At 46.1% G+C, this 22,549-nt stretch overlaps 2 protein-coding genes across 2 annotated transcripts; one reads left to right on the top strand and one right to left on the bottom strand.

Moving 5' to 3' along the window:
* Window positions 1-3,921: 3,921 nt before the first annotated feature.
* LOC143219878 (uncharacterized) lies at window positions 3,922-8,024 on the top strand. Its single transcript, XM_076445686.1, has 2 exons — window positions 3,922-3,944; window positions 3,995-8,024. The coding sequence occupies exons 1-2, from the start codon at window positions 3,922-3,924 to the stop codon at window positions 8,022-8,024; spliced, it is 4,053 nt and encodes a 1,350-aa protein (XP_076301801.1).
* A 6,106-nt stretch (window positions 8,025-14,130) lies between these two features.
* LOC143219879 (uncharacterized) lies at window positions 14,131-17,969 on the bottom strand. Its single transcript, XM_076445687.1, has 6 exons — window positions 17,347-17,969; window positions 16,568-17,283; window positions 16,445-16,519; window positions 15,448-16,327; window positions 14,278-15,277; window positions 14,131-14,139 (listed from the first exon to the last, which is right to left on the bottom strand). The coding sequence occupies exons 1-6, from the start codon at window positions 17,967-17,969 to the stop codon at window positions 14,131-14,133; spliced, it is 3,303 nt and encodes a 1,100-aa protein (XP_076301802.1).
* Window positions 17,970-22,549: the final 4,580 nt, after the last annotated feature.

Here is a 22,549-nt window from a genome sequence, read left to right on the forward strand (position 1 = left end):
TGTGGGGGTGGTGACCACGGTTCCGAAATTATGACGATGTCAGCTCCCATTTGTGATACCGATTGTTGAAGTAGCTCTTGTGCCATCTTGCACCTATTAAGGTTAATCTGGAGGATCTTAAATTTTTTCTTTACAGTGCCAGTAATATGATTCATTTCCGATATCGTGTGTGAAGTGGGTGCTATTAAGGTAAGTGTATAGAGAAGGTAAGTATATGGTGCGGGTAAGTATGTATGTGAGTAAATGTGTATAGGTAAGTATCTAGTTATACAGGGTGTCTCAAAATTAGGTCCGGAGCCGAAAATGGGAGGTTCCTGGGATCATTTCAAGCGACATTTTCCTTTGAAAAAATGTCGCCCGCGGCTTCGTTAACGAGTTATTAACGAAAAACACGGACCAATCAGAGCGCGAGCTAGACGCGTGCAGCCCGGCGCGCCGGCAGCCGAGTGTCGGTGGCACGCCGCGATGTCGTAACGAACAAAAGTTTCTCGATGATGTGAATCCTCGCCAATTTCGACAAGCTTTGGATATGTTGTCAATACCATGATTCTGAACAACATTTCCCTTTACAGTTTCTGTCGATCGGCTTTAGTTTACGATATTATTGTAAAAATTTGTAATTGTAAATCGATCGATGTACTATTTCCTATCCGATTTCGATAATCTTTGGATATGTTGTCAATACCATGATTCTGAACAACATTTCCCTTTACAGTTTCTGACGATCGGCTTTACTTTACGATATTATTGCAAAAATTTGTAATCGTAAATCGATCGATGTACTATTTCCTGTCCGATTTCGATAAGCTTTGGATATGTAGTCAAGACCATGATTCTGAACAACATTTCCCTTGACGGTTTTCGTCGGTCGGCTTTAGTTTATGATATTATTGTAAAAATTTGTAATTGTAAATCGATCGATGTACATACTATCTCCTCGCCGATTTCGATGAGCTTTATTTCAAAGGAAAAAGATATTTAAAACATCGAATTTATAACATATTTCAAAGTCATCGAAATCGGTGAGGACCCACATCATCGGCAACTTTACCCGAACGATAGAAGAAGCACAAACTTATTGAACTAAAAACTCACTTATTCAGCCGTAAATCCATTTGACTACCACATATAACCATCACACTTTTACATAATTGTTGAACTCGTAGCACACTTTTATAACTCGTATCGATATCGAACGAAATTACTTACTCCGACGCGGAAAGAGTTCGATGCTCTTCGCGATGCCGCGCGTAACTGTGCTCTCCTAGCGTACAATGTATTCGATGAAGGCGTCGTTTAAAACAAATGAAATCGTTCCCAAGGAGATATTGATTTTTCGAGAATCATATGGCATTGATTTTTCGAGAATCATATGATTCTCGAAAACACCGATTCGAAGATTATGTAAAAGTGTGGTGGTTGTATGTGGTAGTCAAATGGATTTACGGCTGAATAAGTGAGTTTTTAATTCAATAAGTTTGTGCTTCTTCTATCGTTCGGGTAAAGTTGCCGATGATGTGGGTCCTCACCGATTTCGATGACTTTGAAATATGTTATAAATTCGATGTTTTAAATATCTTTTTCCTTTGAAATGAAGCTCATCGACATCGGCGAGGAGATAGTATGTACATCGATCGATTTACAATTACAAATTTTTACAATAATATCGTAAACTAAAGCCGACCGACAAAAACCGTCAAGGGAAATGTTGTTCAGAATCATGGTCTTGACAACATATCCAAATATTATCGAAATCGGATAGGAAATAGTACATCGATCGATTTACAATTACAAATTTTTACAATAATATCGTAAGCTAAAGCCGATCGACAGAAACCGTCAAGGGAAATGTTGTTCAGAATCATGGTCTTGACAACATATCCAAATATTATCGAAATCGGATAGGAAATAGTACATCGATCGATTTACAACTACAAATTTTTACAATAATATCGTAAACTAAAGCCGATCGACAGAAACTGTAAAGGGAAATGTTGTTCAGAACCATGGTATTGACAACATATCCAAAGCTTGTCGAAATTGGCGAGGATTCACATCATCGAGAAACTTTTGTTCGTTACGACATCGCGGCGTGCCACCGACACTCGGCTGCCGGCGCGCCGGGCTGCACGCGTCTAGCTCGCGCTCTGATTGGTCCGTGTTTTTCGTTAATAACTTGTTTGGGATTGGCTGAGTGCGTCAGTCGCGTCGGCTCATTCATATTTTCTCGATCACGCTATTGGCTGCCTTTCGAGTGACGGCGAGATCTAGGATCGATCAGCGGCTCGCGGAGTCATAGGCCAGCGCCGTCGATATCGATTACGTTCGATCATCGACCCGCGCTAGAGTGATTGGCGGATCGTCCGATCGATCCTCCAATCGCGCGCTAGGCGGTTTTCGGCTAACGGTCAGCTGATCGACCGAAAATCACTTCGTTTTCGGTGTTTCTAACGATAACACGTAGTCACGAACATCGCTCTCACTCACACTCGAAAGACATCGCGTCTGCTTGACCGGTTTTTCTAGTGTACGTCTATTCGCGCTCTTTATCGCTTCGTAAAGAACTGTACGCTAAGAAACGGCTACCGCTAATTTACTACAAAACTCTTTATTGTAAAAGTTCATCCACGTACTTCGGTGTGTATTTACATTTCATTTCGCACAAGTTCGTTTGGGAGTCGACGATCCCCGTTCGGGAAAAATAAAGTGACGTTTTCTGTGAAGTGGTTCGTTCTCCCCTTTCTTGTCCGAAACATTTGGTCCTTCGAGCCGGATTCAGCGCTGCAGCTCCTCTGACAGTTATTATCCGTTTAATATTCAAATCTTCTCGTGCTTCAACCTCGTGCTACACAATGGCTGACCTCATCGAACATCAACATACCCTAGCGAGACGGATATCTCGCGTGGTGTCCAATATCAAGAAGAAGGGAAAGGCCAATATCTACCTGGAACTACTTCAGACTGGCCAAAAAATGCTCGATCAACTGTGGGATGACTATCGCCAGGGTGATACAGAGTTGAGATCTGCCGCTAAAATAGACAAGGAACTATTTGAAAGTCGCTATTTCGTTGAGGACGAATACGAGGAGACTCAAGAAGACTATACTGACCAGTACTCATTGCTACAATCACTGATTTCCCAATTCAAGGAATCTGCAACCGAAAAGGGATCAGAAAATTCAAAGCCAACGGTCGTCGAGACCGTTGCACCGAGGTCACGCGCCGTGTTGCCAAAAATGGGTCTTCCCATCTTTGGAGGTCAATACAAGGACTGGCCATCTTTTCGGGATTTATTTACTTCCCTCATCATCAACGATGTGACTCTTTCTCCTGTCGAACGCTTTCATTATTTGAAAGCCTGTATGAAGGGCAGCGCCGCGTCTCTTCTGAAAAACATCAAGACGACCGCTGATAACTTTAAAGTTGCTTGGAAAAAGTTAATAAGTCGATTCGAGAATCGCCGACTTCTGGTACAGGCCCAAATCAGACTACTTGCTTCACTATCTCCTGTCAAAAGGGAATCATCTATCGAATTGCAGCAGCTCTTTGATCAAACGTTCGACGCCATAGATGCCCTCGATAATCTGGATCGACCTGTCACGAACGCCGTCGACTGGGTAGTCGAATTGACCGTCGAAAGGTTGGATACTCAGTCTCATCGTGAGTGGGAAGATTTAGTGAGGCAATCTAAGGAGCTCCCGACTCTAGAGGATCTCCGAACGTTTATCGAAGGGCGCATACAAACCTGTGAGGCGTTAGAGGCTAAACGAAAGCAGCCTGATGAAGCCTCCCTCAACAAGAAATCCTCTTCCAAGGCCTTCAAGGTGCATCAGATATCGAAGGCGAACACTTCATTGCGGAACTGCAGCATCTGTCAAGGGGCGCACTTCGTCCTATTCTGCCCTCAATATAAGGAGAAGGATGCCGTCGAGCGGAAGGAAACGGCAAGTTCTCTGAAGCTTTGTCTAAACTGCCTGGGAAAGCATTCTATTAGTGACTGCAAGTCTGCCAAAAGATGTCAGAAGTGTGACGGGAAGCATCACACGACCATCCACGATGCCGAGTCAACGGGAGCTGTAGTACAACACATCTCTACTCACGTGAGTCGACCTTCCTCTGTACTTCTCAGTACTGCTCGCGTGACAGTTTCAGGCTCCGGCGGACACGGCTTCCAAGCTCGCTCACTAATAGACCCCGGCAGCGAGGTTTCGCTCATTTCTGAGGCCCTGGCTCAGCGGCTCGGCGTCAAGAGGAGTCAAGCTCGGGTTCCTCTGCTCGGAGTCGGAGGGGTCAAGGCGAAGTTCACAAGAGGAAAATCTACACTGGTCCTCTCCTCTCACTGCGACGGTGACGTCAAATTCCAGATTCCGGTCTACATTATATCTGAGCTCTCTCGCTACAGGCCTCGAAATCTGCCTGCTGTCGTCGATTGGCCGCACGTACAAGGGTTGACCCTTGCTGATCCTGCCTACCATCTTGCTGATCCAGTCGATGTTCTGCTTGGAGCTGATTCTTATAACCTCATACTTCGTGAGGGTGTCAAACGAGGGCCGCCTCATACTCCAGTGGCTCAGGAGACCGCACTTGGCTGGATACTGACGGGAGGAGTCGACTCGGAAGGCGGCGGCGAGGCAGCAGGTAGACTAGAGGTACCAGTACATCACTGTAATGTAGACCGCGAATTAATGGAAATGTTGAGCAGATTCTGGGAACAGGAGGAGATCGACACTTCGATCCCACACACAGCAGACGACCAACGGGCGGAGGAACACTTCGTTGCCACTCACCTTCGTCAACCTGATGGCAGATTCTCGGTGCGACTACCATTCAGCAGCGCACCTGAGCTAGGAGACTCCCGTCGCATAGCATTGCGAACTCTGGAGTCTCTAAACGGCAGGTTTCGGCGATCTGCCGAATTCCATGCAGCCTACACCGAGTTCCTGAAGGCCTACGAAACGCTGGGGCATATGGCAGCGGCGCAACATCCGATTCCGAGCAACGGGTACTACCTCCCTCATCACGGAGTGTTGCGAGAGGCCAGCGCAACGACTAAGTTGCGAGTTGTCTTCAACGGATCCATGCCCTCTTCCAATGGGAAATCCATTAATGACTTCCTTCTCCGAGGTCCTAACCTGCTCCCAAATCTCGCCGACGTCCTGCTAAGGTGGCGTCGGCACGCTTTTGTGTTTTCAGCCGACATCGAGAAGATGTATCGGCAGATACTTGTCCACCCTGAAGATCGGCGATGGCAGCGGATCTTGTGGCAGCCTGAAAAAAGGGGAGGAGTCATTGATTACGAGCTGAGCACCGTCACTTACGGGCTCGCGTGTGCACCCTACCTTGCAATTCGTTGTTTACACCAGCTGGCCAAGGTGGAGGAGCAGCGGTATCCTCGTGGCTCTCGCATAGTACTACGAGACATCTATATGGACGATGTTCTCGCCGGAGCTGACTCCCTTCCTGAGGCAAGGCGACAACAAACGGAACTTCGAGAGCTTCTCATGGCGGGCGGATTCCCACTTCGCAAGTGGGCATCCAACTCAAGGGGTCTGTTAGACGGACTCTCCAGCGACGAGCGGAAGGGAATCGTTGAATGGGATTCCCCAACCCATCACAGCGTCCTCGGCATAAAATGGCTACCTTCCGCTGACTGTTTTCAGGTTACCGCTGTGACTTCTCTAAAAAACGCAGGGTTCACTAAACGCTCTGTGCTCAGCGGAACAGCCCAGCTGTTCGACCCTCTCGGATGGCTGGCTCCAGTCACCATCGTCGCCAAGGTCCTAATGCAGTCGTTGTGGCTCCTAAAGGTCGACTGGGACACACCGTTGCCAGAAAAGGAGGAGGTGATGTGGCAGCAGTTCCAGCATCAACTCCCTGCACTGCAGACTATTCGAGTCCCGCGATGGCTCGGAACCAATTCTGCCACGCAGCCTCTCGAAATCCATGGGTTCGCTGATGCATCCGAGCGAGCCTACGCAGCCGTGGTGTATTCCCGGACCATTAACGCTCAAGGAGTCGTGACAGTCTCCATGATTGTCGCCAAATCCAAGGTGGCTCCCTTGAAGCGGGTGTCTCTGCCCAGATTGGAGCTCTGTGCAGCTTTCCTGCTAGCCAGGCTCGTCGCGCACGTCACTAAGGCGCTCGATTGGCAAGAGGTCGATCTACACCTCTGGTCGGACTCATCCGTGGCACTCAGCTGGATCCGGGGGCATCCTTCTCGCTGGCCGACTTACGTGGCGAATAGGGTGGCTGAAATCCAGAGGATGCTGCCGCTAGCCCAGTGGCACCACGTGAGGAGCGCTGAAAATCCAGCTGATTGCGCTTCTCGAGGCCTGTCTCCCGCTGAGCTTCCCAGGTTCCAACTGTGGTGGCGAGGACCCGAGTGGCTCTCCTCACCAGATCCTCTCCCCGCTGTACCTGCCGAGGAGACAACCCACGAGGACGAGGAACTGAAGGCACATCACGTGACAACCCAGCGGGAGAAAACATCCGGCACGTTAATCGAGCGCTTCTCGAATCTAACGCGCCTGTTTCGAGTCCTGGCCTGGTGTCGTCGCTGGGCCCCTAGAAATCGAAAATCAGAATCAATTATCACTGCTACCGAAATGCAGGAAGTCAAATTGATTCTCCTGCGCTTGGAGCAGTCCGCTTCATTCTCCGAAGACATCGCCACTCTCCGCAGGAATCAACCCGTGGCAGCTAAAAGCAGATTGGCCAAACTCTGCCCATTCCTGGATGAGGACGGAGTCTTAAGAGTCGGAGGCCGCCTACAAGCTGCCAACCTTGCGTACGACCGGACGCATCCAGCTATTCTCCCTGACGAATCCCCTCTGGCTAAGTTGTGGGTCGACGCTGCTCACAAACGATGCCTGCACGGGGGGACACAGCTTACCCTGGCGACGCTACGCCAGGAGTGCTGGATTCTCAGAGGTCGCCCAATGGTAAAACACTGTATCCACCAATGCACCGTTTGTATTCGCTGGAAAGGGCAAACTGCACAGCCCAAAATGGGAAACCTCCCACCAGCAAGAATAACACCGTGTCGTCCCTTTTTCAGATCTGGTGTCGATTATGCAGGACCAATACACCTTCGGTCTGGTCGGGGTCGTGGTCAGCTCACAGTTAAAGGATACATCGCCGTGTTCATCTGCCTTGTCACCAAGGCCGTTCACCTGGAGGCTGTGTCGGATGGATCGACCGAAACCTTCCTCGCTGCACTACGACGCTTTATCTCACGGCGAGGTCGCTGCCTAGAGCTGTACAGCGACTGCGGACGCAATTTCGTCGGCGCCAATCACGAGCTGCGCTCACTACTCCGAGAATCGACACAACAGGGAGGAGGTCCCTTCGCCGCAGCCTCCAGGGAAGGCATTTCCTGGAAATTCAACCCACCGTCTGCTCCACACTTTGGAGGAATCTGGGAAGCGGCGGTGAAATCCGTTAAGCATCACCTCCGTCGGATCATCGGCGAGCAGCGATTGACCTTTGAGGAGCTGACCACGCTCCTGACTGGCATCGAGGCTTGTTTAAACTCTAGACCTTTACAGCCGTTGTCCGACGACCCTGAGGATCCAGCAGCGCTGACTCCGGGACATTTCCTGATCGGGGAACCGCTCATCGCTCTTCCAGAGCCCATCCTCGAGGAGCTTCCCGTCTCACGGTTATCTCGATGGCAGTTGATCCAGCAACTTCAACAGCACTTCTGGAAACGCTGGTCTCGGGAGTATTTGAACACCTTGCAGACCAGAGGCAAGTGGCGTAAAACCAAAATTTCGATAAAGTCAGGATTTCTCTGCCTAGTTAAAAGTGAAATTCTACCGCCTACGCAATGGCCTCTCGCTCGTGTTGTTCACATACACCCTGGACCAGACGGCTCAGTTCGAGTTGCTACTGTCCGTACCTCAACTTCGCAATTTCTTCGTCCAGTACACAAGCTGATTCCTTTGTTAGCCCCTGACGACGAAGAGACGAGTACAGGGAGGGAACACGAGGCTGGACTCTCGAGCGACTCTCCCGATCAGTAGCTATTTTCACAAGCACAGAAAGCACGTGTTCGTCATACTTCACTTAATCCAGATTTCATTTTCGATTCACTTACCTCTGTACCACTTTCATCTTCACTGTAAATTCTCATTTCATCATCCATTAGTACACTTCACTTTTACTACGCTTCGTTTTTTTTGGATACTACACTGGATGCCCTACGTTGCTGGCCCATTCAGCTCACCCAGCATCGCCTGACGTCATCGTCCTCCTGATTGGCCACAGTCTCTAGCCTCTCTAGGATTCAGTTTCGTCATTGGCGGACGAGGCGGGCGGAATGTTTGGGATTGGCTGAGTGCGTCAGTCGCGTCGGCTCATTCATATTTTCTCGATCACGCTATTGGCTGCCTTTCGAGTGACAGCGAGATCTAGGATCGATCAGCGGCTCGCGGAGTCATAGGCCAGCGCCGTCGATATCGATTACGTTCGATTATCGACCCGCGCTAGAGTGATTGGCGGATCGTCCGATCGATCCTCCAATCACGCGCTAGGCGGTTTTCGGCTAACGGTCAGCTGATCGACCGAAAATCACTTCGTTTTCGGTGTTTCTAACGATAACACGTAGTCACGAACATCGCTCTCACTCACACTCGAAAGGCATCGCGTCTGCTTGACCGGTTTTTCTAGTGTACGTCTATTCGCGCTCTTTATCGCTTCGTAAAGAACTGTACGCTAAGAAACGGCTACCGCTAATTTACTACAAAACTCTTTATTGTAAAAGTTCATCCACGTACTTCGGGGTGTATTTACATTTCATTTCGCACAAGTTCGTTTGGGAGTCGACGATCCCCGTTCGGGAAAAATAAAGTGACGTTTTCTGTGAAGTGGTTCGTTCTCCCCTTTCTTGTCCGAAACAAACTCGTTAACGAAACCGCGGACGACATTTTTTCAAAGGAAAATGTCGCTTGAAATGATCTCAGGAACCTCCCATTTTCGGCTCCGGACCTAATTTTGAGACACCCTGTAGATATGTGCCGAGGTAAGTATATGAAAGCAGATATGTATAGGTAAAGGTAAGTATGGATCGCAGAGGTAAGTATAGAGATATAAATAGATGTAGGTACGTAGGATACGAAGAGGTAAGTATACTAGGTAAGTATAAGTGAGAAGTATATACAGAAAAGTTTGTATAGGAAAGTGGATACGTAAACGGTAATATACGCGAAGGTAAGTATGTAATAAATTTAAATCGGTCGTTTACTTATGAGTTATGTATTAGAGGCTGAGCTTTCCTGGTCCCTGTATCTCTGTTTTTTCTTGTTTCTCTGGCCGTCTCCAGTGCCTTCCGGTATAGGGGGCACTTCAGGCTCCCGTCTCTATGGCCTTCAACCTGGCATAATACACATTTTTCGGCGTTATTACATTGAGAGGCCTGGTGATCATCTCCGCCACATCGGCGGCATAACTTCGATCTGTCCACTCCTTGACATGTCTTGGAGGTGTGTCCAAATTCTCTGCACTTGTAACATTGGATAATGTCTTCTCTTTCTACAATTCTACATTGTCCCCATCCTATTCGGAGGGAACCGCTAGCCAGGAGTTTGTGGGCCATTTCGGTTGGAGCGATGACCGTCGCATTTTGACTGCCCGCAAAAGCAGGTCGTAGAGCCTTTATCGTAATATTCTCAGCAGACGAGCCTGGTATATGGTTCAAAATGGCCTTCCCTATGTCATCAGCAGTGACATCCCCATCCAGTTGCTTAAGGTGAAGTACCTTTTTCTGGGTGTACAAGCCTCCAACTGATGCCTTAGCACCCGCTAGTCTGTTGTTAATCAGAGTGCTGAAACTGGAAGCCTTGGCAGTGTCTCCTTTGATCTTTACTAAGACCTCGCCTTTTCTGCTAGATTTTAACCCTGCGATAGTAAAACCTTCCTTGTCTACATTTATATTATTTTTTAGAGCTTTCAGAGTTTCCGCGTATGATCTCGAACCGTTGTTTATCAGGACCGTTTCAACTCCACTATGTGGTTTTTTAACATTCTCCTTATATAAGCCACCATGGATGGTAACATCTATATTAGTATTGTAGAAGATTGCTTCTACCATCTTTCTCATAATAACCGGGTCTAACTTGTCATGATGACTGATTGATAGGTTTTCCCTATTGTAGTCAGTACAAACGTCTCGTAGCTCCTTAAGGGAATGGAAGATAGCCTCCGGGTCCATTTGGCTTTCTTCCTTGGCTCTATCTATCAGATAGTGGACATATTTTTCTTTCAATATGCCTGGAACGGGGCCTGATTTTCTGGCCGGTAGACATGTAGCCACTACCAGGTATAGGACTGAGCCTGGTACCGGGTTTTGTGCCTTCAGTTCTTCAATACCATAGTGTCTCTCGATTATAGCCTTGCTGGGGCCTTTGTCAACCTTGAAGTCGGCCGGGGCGAAGCAGGCTATGTCTGCGTCTTTTGCACTCAATATGTTCGTGCTGGTCGTCGTGGTTCTCTGATAACACCTGTCGTTCCATATTCTGTCTTTAACAGAGAGGTAATTCACATAGTTTATGTCTTTAGACTTCCAGGTTTCCATCTCTATGACATCAAGCTCTTCTGGATTCCCTGTTTGGGTGCCGATGCTACGGGTCTCTGTTGTCCTCATAGGTATAGTACTCTCTGTTTGCGTAGACATTTCTGTCGTGGTTGTGCTTTTCAGGGACTGAGAGGGTTTCCTGCAGCTGCTATGAGAGCGATCTCTAGATCGTTGGCTGTTGGAGGTTTTAACCGCCCGTTGCATGTCATTGAAGGTTTTAATGGTCTTCGTAATCGCCGTTCTGATCTCCAGCCTCACATCGTCTCGGCCTTTAGTAAGGTTGGACAGATGCTTGATGGCTTCTGAGAGTAACCTAACGTTCTCGTTAAGTCTGTATTAGAGGAGGTCTCTGATCTGGGAAGTCTCTTCCTCTTCCTCTGCTGCTCCGGAGAGTCCTCTTCGAAGTCGAAGAATAGAGTTTCCCGCTCTTCAACCTTGCCGGCGTCCGAAGCCGAATGAGACCGAGGTCTCACATCGCTCTTCGCTGCAACTAGCTTCTGCACATTCCATTCCGACTCCAAGTTGTCCTTGGGTTGATTAGGACTTCTACTGAGCGTCTTTTGTGGCGTAAAAATCGACGCAGGGTCTTCACTCCTCAGCTTATATGGAGTAGAGGTACTAGGAAAAGTGCCCCTATCCATAGCCAGTTCGTGCTCTTCCATAGAGTCCATAATCTCATAAATGCTACCTTCAGGTTGGCCGCCTGTTTCCTTCGTTTTGTCTACACAGTCCTCCTTTTCGTTTCTTTTTTTTTTATTTTTTGAGTTTTGTTTGTTATTATTTGTTTGAATCCATAGAAATTCCCACGAGCGTGGTCGGAACTATAAGCCACCTTAGGCAGAGCCGCCTTGCCTAGGGAAGCCCAAAATACTCCGGGGGGCGGGCTGTTACCCCGGAGACGGCATGCTATTGGTCCGATGCACCCACCAGACCCACTCCCGGCGCTCCGCGTTCCCGGGAGTAGACTCCTTCGCCGCATGCCAAAACTTAGAGTTAAGGACTTTTTTAGAGAGGTTTCTCCTCCTCCCAGGGCCGGCCGGTAAAGGCAAGCCCCCCCGCTCCGGAACCTTCCGGGTTGCGGTCTGCGGCCCTGGAAAGACATCTTGCTGTCCAGGACACGTGATTCCACGCGGAGGCATTACCCGTCTGCGGGAGAAGCCCGCAGGAAAAGAGGGGGGAATGCCCCCGCGTGCACCCCTCACTCCGTTAGCACACATCGTAGTGTGTCCCAGGGTCCACCACGAGGAGGTGGAGCGAGAGGGTTTGACTCTGTGACAACCCTCAAATAGAGAGTACGAACCGACAGTGTATCAGAGTCTACACTGTAGACGCCACAGAGTCTGGGACCCCAACCTAACCTAACCTAACCTAACCTAACCTAACCTAATCTAATCTAACCTAATCTAACCTAACCGTTCGAAATTGTTGCCTTAGTTATTAATATTCTCCTCGAAACACTCAAAAGTAAACACTAAAATAAACTAAAACTTTCTCTCTTTTTCTCTCTCTCTCGCCTTACAAAATACTCCTATGCTATTTTACACTTATTTCTACAATAAATTTTCAAAAACGCAGAGAAAAAAAAAAAAAAAAAAAACCCCGCTAAGTTTTTAACCTTAATTCTATTTATTTATTCTATTCTAGTCCTACTTCACTACTATTTCCGAAAATCTTACTATATTATGTAGTCCGGAAACTTCTGTTACGTGCTATTTAGCTCTTATCAAAAGTTTCCGGACACGAAAAAATTTTGAGTTTTTTTTAAAAATTTCTTTACCCGAAGAATGCGGAACTCTTGGAGGTCCGACCCTCCGAATCAGAGCCTCTAAATCCTTTTTTTTTTTATTTCGTCCGGAAACTTCCGAAGCGACTCGTTTCCTAAGTCTCCGGACACTTTCCACAGTGAAACCCTAGGACTTGTCCGGAGACTTCTGACACGAACCCCTTGCAGAATTATCCGGATTCCGAATTAACCACCTAGCACACCTCAACACAGCCGCGGACGCACCACAGACGCACTTTGCAGAACGGCACGATGCAAGTATCGCTATACACAGTCACTGGCTATCCGAATTCGCTAATCGCGGCTACCTAGTATACTAAAATCAATTTAATTAATTAAATTCTAACTAAATAGACTAAGTATCCTAACCCTAAACACTTTTTCTTTTTCTTTTCAGGACGTTCCAGCAGGCCTTCTTCTTCCACCCGAAAGACACCAGGACCCGCGAGTCGCCAACAGACGCCCACGCACCACCGAGGAACGCGTCGACACCCTTCCACGTCCGAAAGCTTTGTTACCAAAGCCGGGTGGAGGGCAGGTAAGTATAAAAAGGCTCTCGTTTGTCGAGCTCGACCCTCACTTTGTTGCCAAAGCGTGGGAGAATCCGACAAACAATGCTCTGATGACAATTTCTTTTTTCACTTTTTTAGGCTCCTCGCTGATGCGTGTTCGTCCACGCCCACGGCCCCTCCAGCTCTCCAGGATCCGAGAGAATGCACTGCAAGATCGTACCACCTTACACTTTACACTAGCCACTAAATGCTAACTACCTACTGCTCTAAATCGCTGTTCTACGTAATTGCCGTCCTACACCCTAGACTGTATAAACCGCTCTGGAGGGTACGCGACTAACGAGCGTCCACGAAGCCTTCGTTCTCCCCTCCAAATCGGTTTTTCGAAAAAGGTCGTTTGTCATACGGTCGTCTGTATCGACCTTTCGCCTGTCTTCTATTAATACACAGTATCTCTGTTTTCTTTTTTCGTTTCTTCGATACACGTGTCGACCTTTAATTTTGTTTCGTCGGTGCACGTGTCCTTACCCATCTTCCCTAGAGGACTTGGCGAAGGGTATCGTCAAAATAAAAATAAATAATTAAATCTAAATTTAGCCTTGCCTCTTCCTCCAGCAAAGGTTACGGACCATGTTCACATTTTCCGTACGAATTTAAATTAAATTTGGCTTTCTATCCCTATTTTATTTCAATTTTACTAAACAATTGTTTCGGCTAGGTTCAACAGTTCCACTCTCCTCTTTTGCTCAGTTTCCGCCGCTGATAAAGAAGAACTCTGTCGGTAAAGACGGTCTCCTTGGCTGATCGTGGAACTACGTGCTATTAAAGTGTGGAACTTTCAGATTTTATCTTTACTTATCCTTTTTCTTAACTAGACGCTATTATTGTTCTAATTACCTGACGAGAGAGAGATTATTGTACAATATATTTCCTTAAATCTAGAGTCGCTTATATAGTCATGGAAATAAGCTCACAAATTTAACATTTTCGTTTACTGATTATTTCCAGTTGTGAGCTGCAAATTGTGGACCCAGCAAGCGGTAGGAAACTATACTGGCATTCTGCTTGACATCTGGATCGCTCTTCCTCTCCGGTTTTGGAAGTTCGGGCCCGGTTCCACTCATTGAGCCTATCGCAGTCCCTTTTCCCAACCCGCAGGTTTTCCGCTATCCTCTGTCATGACATCGCCTTTCCTTTTCCCTCCCTCCTTCCTAGGTTGTATCTGCAGCATGCTCCTTTCTTCGTTACTGGTTAGTGTCGTCCTAAATTACCTAGATAGACAGAAAAGATAGATTTGTCTCATTCTCTTCTTCTACCTCCTCCTCCTCCCTTTTCCTCCTTCTTTCCTCCTCCTCTTTCTTTTTGAGTACACTCGTACAAAATTTAGAGAAGCTTTCCCAGTACTTTACTTTCTCTAAGATCTTTCTCATCAGCTCGTTCGGTTGTAAGTTGTCTTCTGCTATTTGAATTTCCTTCCTCAGCATCGCCCTCTCCTCCTCCCATTCTTCGCAGTGGAACAACGTATGCTCGGGAGAGTCCTCTGTCTCTGGGTGATACCAGCATCTGTCGTTTACTGCCTTACCAATTCTATGCCTAAAGCTGTTGAATACTCCGTGTCCCGTGAGCGCTTGTGTTAAATAGAAGTTAAGACTCCCATGCTTTCTGTTTACCCATGGTTCGATCTCTGGGATTAGACTATGTGTCCATCGTCCAACTTTAGCTTTCCTCCACTCTTCTTGCCACGTTTCCCTTGATCTTTCCGTCGCCTCCTTTCTAAGCCATCGTTCCGTTGCTCTTTTCCTACTCTCCTCTGTTTCTCCTTCGTCTCTTGTGCTTAGGAATGCTTCTATATTTGGTGGCCTTACTGTATCCTCCGGAAGGTCGTACCGATCTCGAAACTCCATTTCTTCCACCGATTCCTCCCTATATGCCCCCTCCGGTATCACTCTCGCGGCGTTCCTTCTTGGCCTTGAGTTGCTGTTCTGGTGATCTAAAACCATATTTTCCCAGTCATACAGGTTCTTCCTCTCCTTTATCTTTATGTTCCACGGTACTGTCCCCGTAAGAACAGCCAGTGTTTCCATCGGGACCGTCTTGTAGGCAGAGGCGACTCTCGCCAGACCCAATCTTTGAGTATTTCTCAAGATCCTCCAGTTGGTACCGATTTGTGCCGCCTCCGCCCAGATCGGTGCCCCATACAACACTATTGCCTCCAGGATCATGTAATACAGCCGTCTCGCGCTGTGTCTCAAACCACCCTGATTTGACATAAGCCTGGACAACGCAGCCATTGTCCTGATACCCTTATCCGTTGTTTTTTGGATATGGTCTCTGAATTCGCCTCTATAGTCGAAGATAACTCCTAAATACCTTTGGATCGGGGCAGGCCGTATCTCCACTTCGTTGAAACTAAAACAGAAGTCAGTTGGAATTCTCTTCCTATTAGTGAACATTACCTCTGTTTTCTCTATCGCTAGTTCGAGTCCGACTTCTTCTAGCCATTTTCCGACCTCCTTCACGGCTTGTTCGGTTCTCACTTTCAGGTTTTGTAGTCTGCTGCTTTCAATTACAATCAGTACGTCATCAGTATCTTGTCAAGACCAACTGTACTGCATTGTATTTTTCTGTTCCTGAAATAATTCTCTATAATTTTAAACAGATAATTAGGGACTTTCCTCTTCTCAAGTTCTTCTAATATTTGATTCCACCTGAGGGTGTTAAATGCATTTTTAATATCTAGAGCTACCATGACTGAGTACCTCTGTCTATTTATACCACTTCTAACAATTTTTCTTACGTCGCTCATCGCGTGGACTGTGGATTTCCCTTTTGTAAATCCAAATTGTTTGTCGTCGAAAGGGTTTACTCCGAGGTGTCTTGTAAATCTACCCTTAAGTACGTACTCGAACAACTTTGCTATTGCATTGATTATGCAAATAGGCCTGAAGGCAGAGACGAGGGTCGGGTCCTTCCCTGGTTTTCTTAATAAGACCGTTCTTGCTATTTTCCAGTCTTCTGGTATCTCGCTTCTACGCAGTATCCCCGTGAACAAAGCCGCGAAGGGATCTGGTCGACAGAGAGCTAACTCTCTTATAATTTCGGGCGATACCCCATCCAGGCCCGCCGCTTTCTTCGGTGCTATTTTTAGAGCTGCTGTTCTAATCTCTTCTTCTTCGATTTTTGGAAATTGCAGCTCCTGCATTTCTTCGTTTTCTTCTGTGTTCTCCTGCTGATTAATTGTGTTTCCTTCCATTGTCGTAGGGTTTCTCGGGAAAAGGCCCATCAGAACCTCTTTCATAAAGTCACCAGACAGGGTTGCAGGCGGGGTGGCCATTTTCACCTTGTTCATTACGGTCTTGTAAGGCTTACCCCATACATCTTTATTTATTTCTTCACAGAATTCTTTCCATTTCTCACTCTTAGCTTTCGATATTTTCCTTCTCAGCTCTCTCATTGTACCTTTGTGTAAGATTTCCAGAATTTCCAGCTCTTCTGTTCATTTACCTTTCTTCTTTATTTTTCCTCTTTCTCTTTGGATATTCCTCTTTATTTTTCTGACCCTGTTTCTTAGATTACCTAGTTCTTGATTCCACCATACGTTGATTTTATGGTCTTTTTTGTCCTTCGTATTTGTTCTAGTCAGGTTCTCGTCTACAACGTTAAAAAAGGTGTTAAGAAATCTATTTTCTTCTATCTTACCAAAGTATTGTTTATTGCTAAGGTTCTTATCATCTATTTCTCTGGCAAACTCTATCTTCAGCTTTTCCATTGACTCTCCTGTGACTTTCCATTTTGGCCTGAATACCTCCTTCCTCGGAATGTTTGTCTCCGTTTCAATAGTGGTCAGGACGTACCTGTGATCGGAATCTGTCTCTATATCCAGTACCTGTGAGTTTGCTTTAGTCTTATTGAAATTGGAAAGAGCTAGGAAGTCTATATTAGATTTTCTAGACCCATGCAGGAATGTGGGACCCCCTTTGGGCTTTAAAGGATGGACTCCGACTTTCCACAATTCTTCTAGCACTTCCCTTCCTCTTGTATTCGTTTTCTCCGATCCCCAGGGTGTAGCATGTGCATTCAGGTCACCTCCTAGTATAATCTTTTTCCCTTCAGCTTTTCTTTCTTTTACAAAATCCATGATTTTCTCTAGCCTGTTGGAATATTCATTGCTTGACAAACTGGGCGACAGATATATACTCACAATCACATAGTCTCCTAGCTGGACGGCGGTGAAGTCGTCTTCTCGTTTGTCTCCGTCTTCGAATCTAGCAAGTCCATTTACACCTGTGACCCAAATGGCTGTCGTGTTACCTTTGCCGAAGATCCATGAGCCGGGGTTGAATAGTGGGTCTGAGATTATGACCACGTCAATTTCGAGCTCCACCGCCGTTTGCGCTAGGAGGTTCTGCGCGTTCCTGCAATGATTAAGATTAATTTGGAGTATTTTCACTGTGAACTTTACTTAATTACTCTTATACATCTCTGCGATGTATTTCTTATATTGTGGGCAATTGATTGCGCCCGCTACGTGTACAGCATTTGCCGCTGGGATGTTTTCTCTGACACATAGAATGCAGCATCGTGTCGCGTTACATCCGTTTATCTGATGTCCCTCTATTCCACAGCCTCTGCATAGTTCATTTCCGTTTAATTCTGCTTTGCACCCGTAGGACATGTGTCCCAGAGCATGACATCGGTAGCATCTGATGATGTTCAATGCTTTGGTGATTCTGCAATTAGTAAAACCGATTTTAATTTTACCTTCCTCGTTCAGTTTCTTAGCCGTTTCCACAGGTACTGCGATTATAGCCGACTTTGTTCCGCCATAGCCTATTCTTAACGCCCTGACCTCGATTTCTGACTCAGCCATTTCTCCTATATCTATGCTCTTGGCAATCGCTCGTCTGATCTCTTCTTTTTCCATGGTCGGATCTAGCTCTTTTATTTCGAGAGCTACCTTCGGCGCTAGTTTCCTGACCTTGAACTCTTTTCCCAGGGTAGCTCTGACCGTCTGTTCCATGTCCAATGAGTTTGTATTCTTTTCCAATTCGATGATTAGAACACCTCCTCTGGAGCGCCTAACCATTTGTATTCCTCCCATCTTATCGGGGGCCTCGTTCTTTAATTGTTTAAATAGGTCGGCGAAAGTTCTCTCTTTCGTAGCTTTCACCACTATTGCCTCCGTTTCTAACCTAACCTAACCTAACCTAACCTAACCTTTCGAAAATGTTGCCTCTCTTTATTTAAACTAGAAACTGACAACACAACTTGACCGCTGTTCTCTCTCTCGCTATATTAACATACTAAGCTTAACCGCTAAACGCTAGGCACGTGCAGCCTATTCTAAATCTAACCTAAAGATAAAAACCCAGCACCCGGATTTTCCGTCCGAGAATTAACGGCCCGGGTTTTTGCCGTCGGCTGCCGAGTCCGGAAATTAACGGCCCGGGATTTTGCCGTCGGACGCCGAGTCCGAGAATTAACGGCCCTAGCCTGGTTTTTCCCGTCGGATCGAAAGTACGGGACTTTTCAGCCTGAATCAAATTCCTGTCACCTCTCTCACGTCCACTATTGCCACTTTCACCGAATTATATAGCCCGCTGGCGTGCCAGAGGCTCACTATCCGCTCGCGCCTGACCTTCACTGCACCACTCTATCCTTGCTCCTGCCACCTGTAGAGCAACCGGACACCCGCGTACCGCCGAGGAACGGGCCAGAAATCCTTCCACAACCTTGAGTTTTATTTCTAAAACCGGGTGGAGGCTGGTGAGTAGACTGGGGGGGAAGTCCGTTCGCCGTTCTCTTCCCACGCTTTGTTTCCAAAGCGTGGGAGAACCCGGCGACCCCCGCTCCGTTGGAAAATCCCCCGCTTTACTTAGTGTTCCTTGTCGGTATGCGGACGTCCTTGCCTTGTAATCCAGCTTCCCTTCTACCGAGCCCTATAATAGCACCGCACTGCTGCACTACTTAGAACACCGAGAGAGGAGGAGAAACACTGCCCGAATTGTACTTGACTTTTAATAGTATCTGTATAAGAGTACGAAAAAGAAGAGGAAAAAACCCCTGGAGAATTTTTCCCTGTGCTACGTTATCTCTACTCCTAGACCGTTGAGACCGCACTCTAACCTAACCTAACCTAACCTAACCTAACCTTTTTTTTTTTTTTAATTAACGAGGAGGGGAAAATACTTTGCGTACGTTGTGAGGGACTCCGTTGTTGTTTACCCCCTAAAAACCCCTCCTCTTCCTGAAAAGAAACACAGATTAGATACAAACTCCCTACAGTAACCCTTTCCCCGCGGAACCGCATATAGAGCATTACTGCACGGGTATGAGTTGCTCTAGGTATCTACCGGTTTTAACTATCTAGTTCTTGATATTCTTTCTTCTCTTCTTTCTTCCTGTTGGATTTCTCGTTCTGTCTCTTCTTTCTTTTTCATTATTGTATTAATGTACAGTCTGAGTCTGGGCATCTTAGTGGGGTCCTTAAGCCATGATACTAGCTCATTCCAGTGCAGCTGACCATTTTCACGGTTTAGTTCGTTCCTTTCAGAGTCCCACGCTGGGCACACCATCACGGTATGCTCGGGACTGTCGGGGAGTTGTCTGCACATAATACAGTTGGAGTCTTTTCGTTTCTCTATTTTGTGGAGATAGTCCGCAAAGCACCCGTGACCTGTAAGGACCTGGGTGAGGTAAAAATCTAACGTTTTAGGGCCCCATTCGATCCAGTCGCATAATTTCGGGATTAAGCTATGGGTCTTGCGTCCGTGAGTGGCATTGTCCCACTGAGTCTGCCATGTTCCTATTGTATTTTTCCTTTCTGATTCTTTGATTTCTTTCCATTCCCGTTTGTGGTCTATTCCCGAGATATTGTCCGTATTGACTTGTCTTAAGAATATGCGGCGTCTTTCCTCGGCCAGAAGCGTGAGGGGAGGGATACCCGCCAGTACACATAAGGCGTCCAGTGATGTGGTCCTATACGCCCGAATGACTCTGGATAGTGATTGTTTTTGTATCTTGTTAAGGACCTTCGCTTTAGTTGGTCTTCCTGCGGTTATGGCCCAAATTGGTGCCGCGTATAGAATGATAGATTCTATTACTCTGTAATATAAAACACGGGCGAGGAATGAACCACCTCCTATATTGGGCATAATGCCATTTAAGGCACAAGCTACCTTAGATGCTTTGCCGGTAGCATAGTTCAAGTGTCCAGTATAAAATTGGTTTCCTTCCATAACCAGTCCAAGGTACGTCGTGGATTTTTTGGGCTCCAGAGTTGTGTTTTCAAGTCTAATGCAAATGACTTTCGTTGCTTTCCTTCCAGTTAGGAAAACCATATGTGTTTTCTCGTGGGCAAGTGTGAGTTGGTTAACTCGAAACCATCTACTGATCTTTGTTAGTGATTCCGTTGATATTCTTGATAAGTCTTCCGCGGTAGAGGCTGTAACAACCAGTGCGATGTCATCTGCATAACCATATAGGTAGGCCCCTCTGGGGAGCGGTATCTTTAATAGTTCATCGTACTGCAAGTTCCATAACATTGGCGCTAGGACCGAACCCTGTGGAACACCCGCATAAAAACTGGTTTCCACGTTTTGTCCATTGCTATTTGTGTGTATAATTGCTCTGTCTTGTAGGTAATTTTTTAATATATTGTAAAGTCTGCTCGGTAACTTTCTTTTAGCAAGAGCCTTTATTACATTGTGCCATTTGATAGTATTAAAGGCATTTCTAACGTCTAGGGCAATTAGTACACAATGATGGGACTTTGCTCTGGCCTTGTCCCATCTGTTAATAATCTCATACATAGCGTGGACCGTGCTTTTACCACGTCTAAAACCGTATTGATTTTGTTCGTAGCTAGTTGTTTCGAGAAGTCTCGTTTTGAGGCAATGCTCTAGGATCTTGGCCATGTTCGATAAGATAGATAGGGGTCTCCAACCCGTCTTTCCATCTGGCCCGGGTTTCTTAGGTATTAATACTAGCCGCCCTTTCTTCCATATAGTTGGGAAATATCCCAAGTTGTAGCAAGTTGTTATGTATTGGACAAGACACCATTTATTGTTCACAAGAACTTGTTCGTCGTTACATTTGACTGTCGCTTATTTCACACGCACGGTTGTCTATGACTGTTCGTATGTATAGTCAGGCGTAGACTCTGTTACAATCGCGTCTCGGATCCCGGTGTGCCTCATTCTCTAGATTTGTACACATTCTTCCTTTTCGGTCACGCCGACCGGAGCGCGATCTAGTTGCGGTTGTTGTGTATCTAACACCCCTCTTCCTTAAGAGAGAAAGCCGTAACGCTGGAACGCAATCTGCTTATAACTGTAACGCATGTACACGTAGGAACTAAAGAAAGGTAAGTATAATACAACAATTATTTTCTCCTAATGACTTCGGACGTTTCCGTATCTCGTAGGTACGGATCGAACTCTTTCGGACTTCCGCGTCGGTGTATTTCTAGGTAATTCTCTATTTAACGTAAGTGGATGGACTGCTTGCTGTGATTCCGTTTCATTTGTATTTTCAAAATTGATTGAATAATCCGCGTATCTACTCTTTCCATCTTTGGAAGGTGTACGTGGTGGTGTGTATTTTCCAATAAGTCTCATTTGATTTATATGTCGTTTCCAAGTTCGTCCATCATCTAGTTTAATTGTATAATGTAATTTCCCTGTGCGCTTTGTAATCCTACCGAATAACCACTTGTCTCCGTATCGATAATTCCTAACGCTCACTCTCTCTCCTTCCTCAAAACTTTTGATACCTATATCGTCTTGTATGCGCGTAGCTTCCTTTGTATTTGGTCGCATTATATCTAATGTACATCGAATTTTTCTGTTGAACATTAGTTCTGCAGGGGACATTTTTGTTGTACAATGGGGGGCAATTCTGTATCGCATTAATATACGTTGTAACGCTGCGTGTAGGTTTTCTTTTTGCATGTCTGTCGCATGTAAGGATTTCTTTAAAGTCTGTACAAAACGTTCCGCTAACCCGTTCGTTGCTGGGTTGTACGGCGCTGTTAGTTTCTGGCTAATACCATTACTTTGCAAAAATGTTTGAAACTCATTAGATACAAACGTACGTCCATTATCTGATACAACTTGTGTCGGTAAACCAAATTTTGAAAAAACTTCGCGACATTTCTGTATTGTCGTTTCCGCCGTAATGTTTTTGACGATGAAAACTTCAGGCCATTTTGTGTACGCATCTACAATTATTAAAAAATTGTGACCTTTGAACGGGCCTGCAAAGTCTATATGTATTCGTTCGAATGGAAATGTAGCAGGCTCCCACATGTGCTTGTGTTTTGGTGGATTATTTCTATTAGCGTTGCATTCTGCACAATTTCGTGCAATTTTCTCGATATCGCTATCTATTCCTATCCACCAAACGTAGCCGCGTGCTAACATTTTCATTTTAACGATTCCGAAATGTTCGCTATGTAATTCTTTTAGAATTCTGGCTTGTAATGCTTTAGGTATCACTACGCGATGTCCACGTAAGAGAACCCCTTGTTGGACACTGTACTCTACTTCCTCGCTACCAGCTTTATCTTTACTGTCTATTCGTGTACCATTTTCTAATGCTTTTAATATTTTTCTTAATTGTACGTCTTGCTTTGTTGCATTTTGTAAATTTTCGAATGTAATTGGCAATGAATGTATTGTA

Source organism: Lasioglossum baleicum, unplaced genomic scaffold, assembly GCF_051020765.1.
Source record: "Lasioglossum baleicum unplaced genomic scaffold, iyLasBale1 scaffold0087, whole genome shotgun sequence".
In the NCBI taxonomy this organism is placed as follows: Eukaryota; Metazoa; Arthropoda; class Insecta; order Hymenoptera; family Halictidae; genus Lasioglossum; species Lasioglossum baleicum.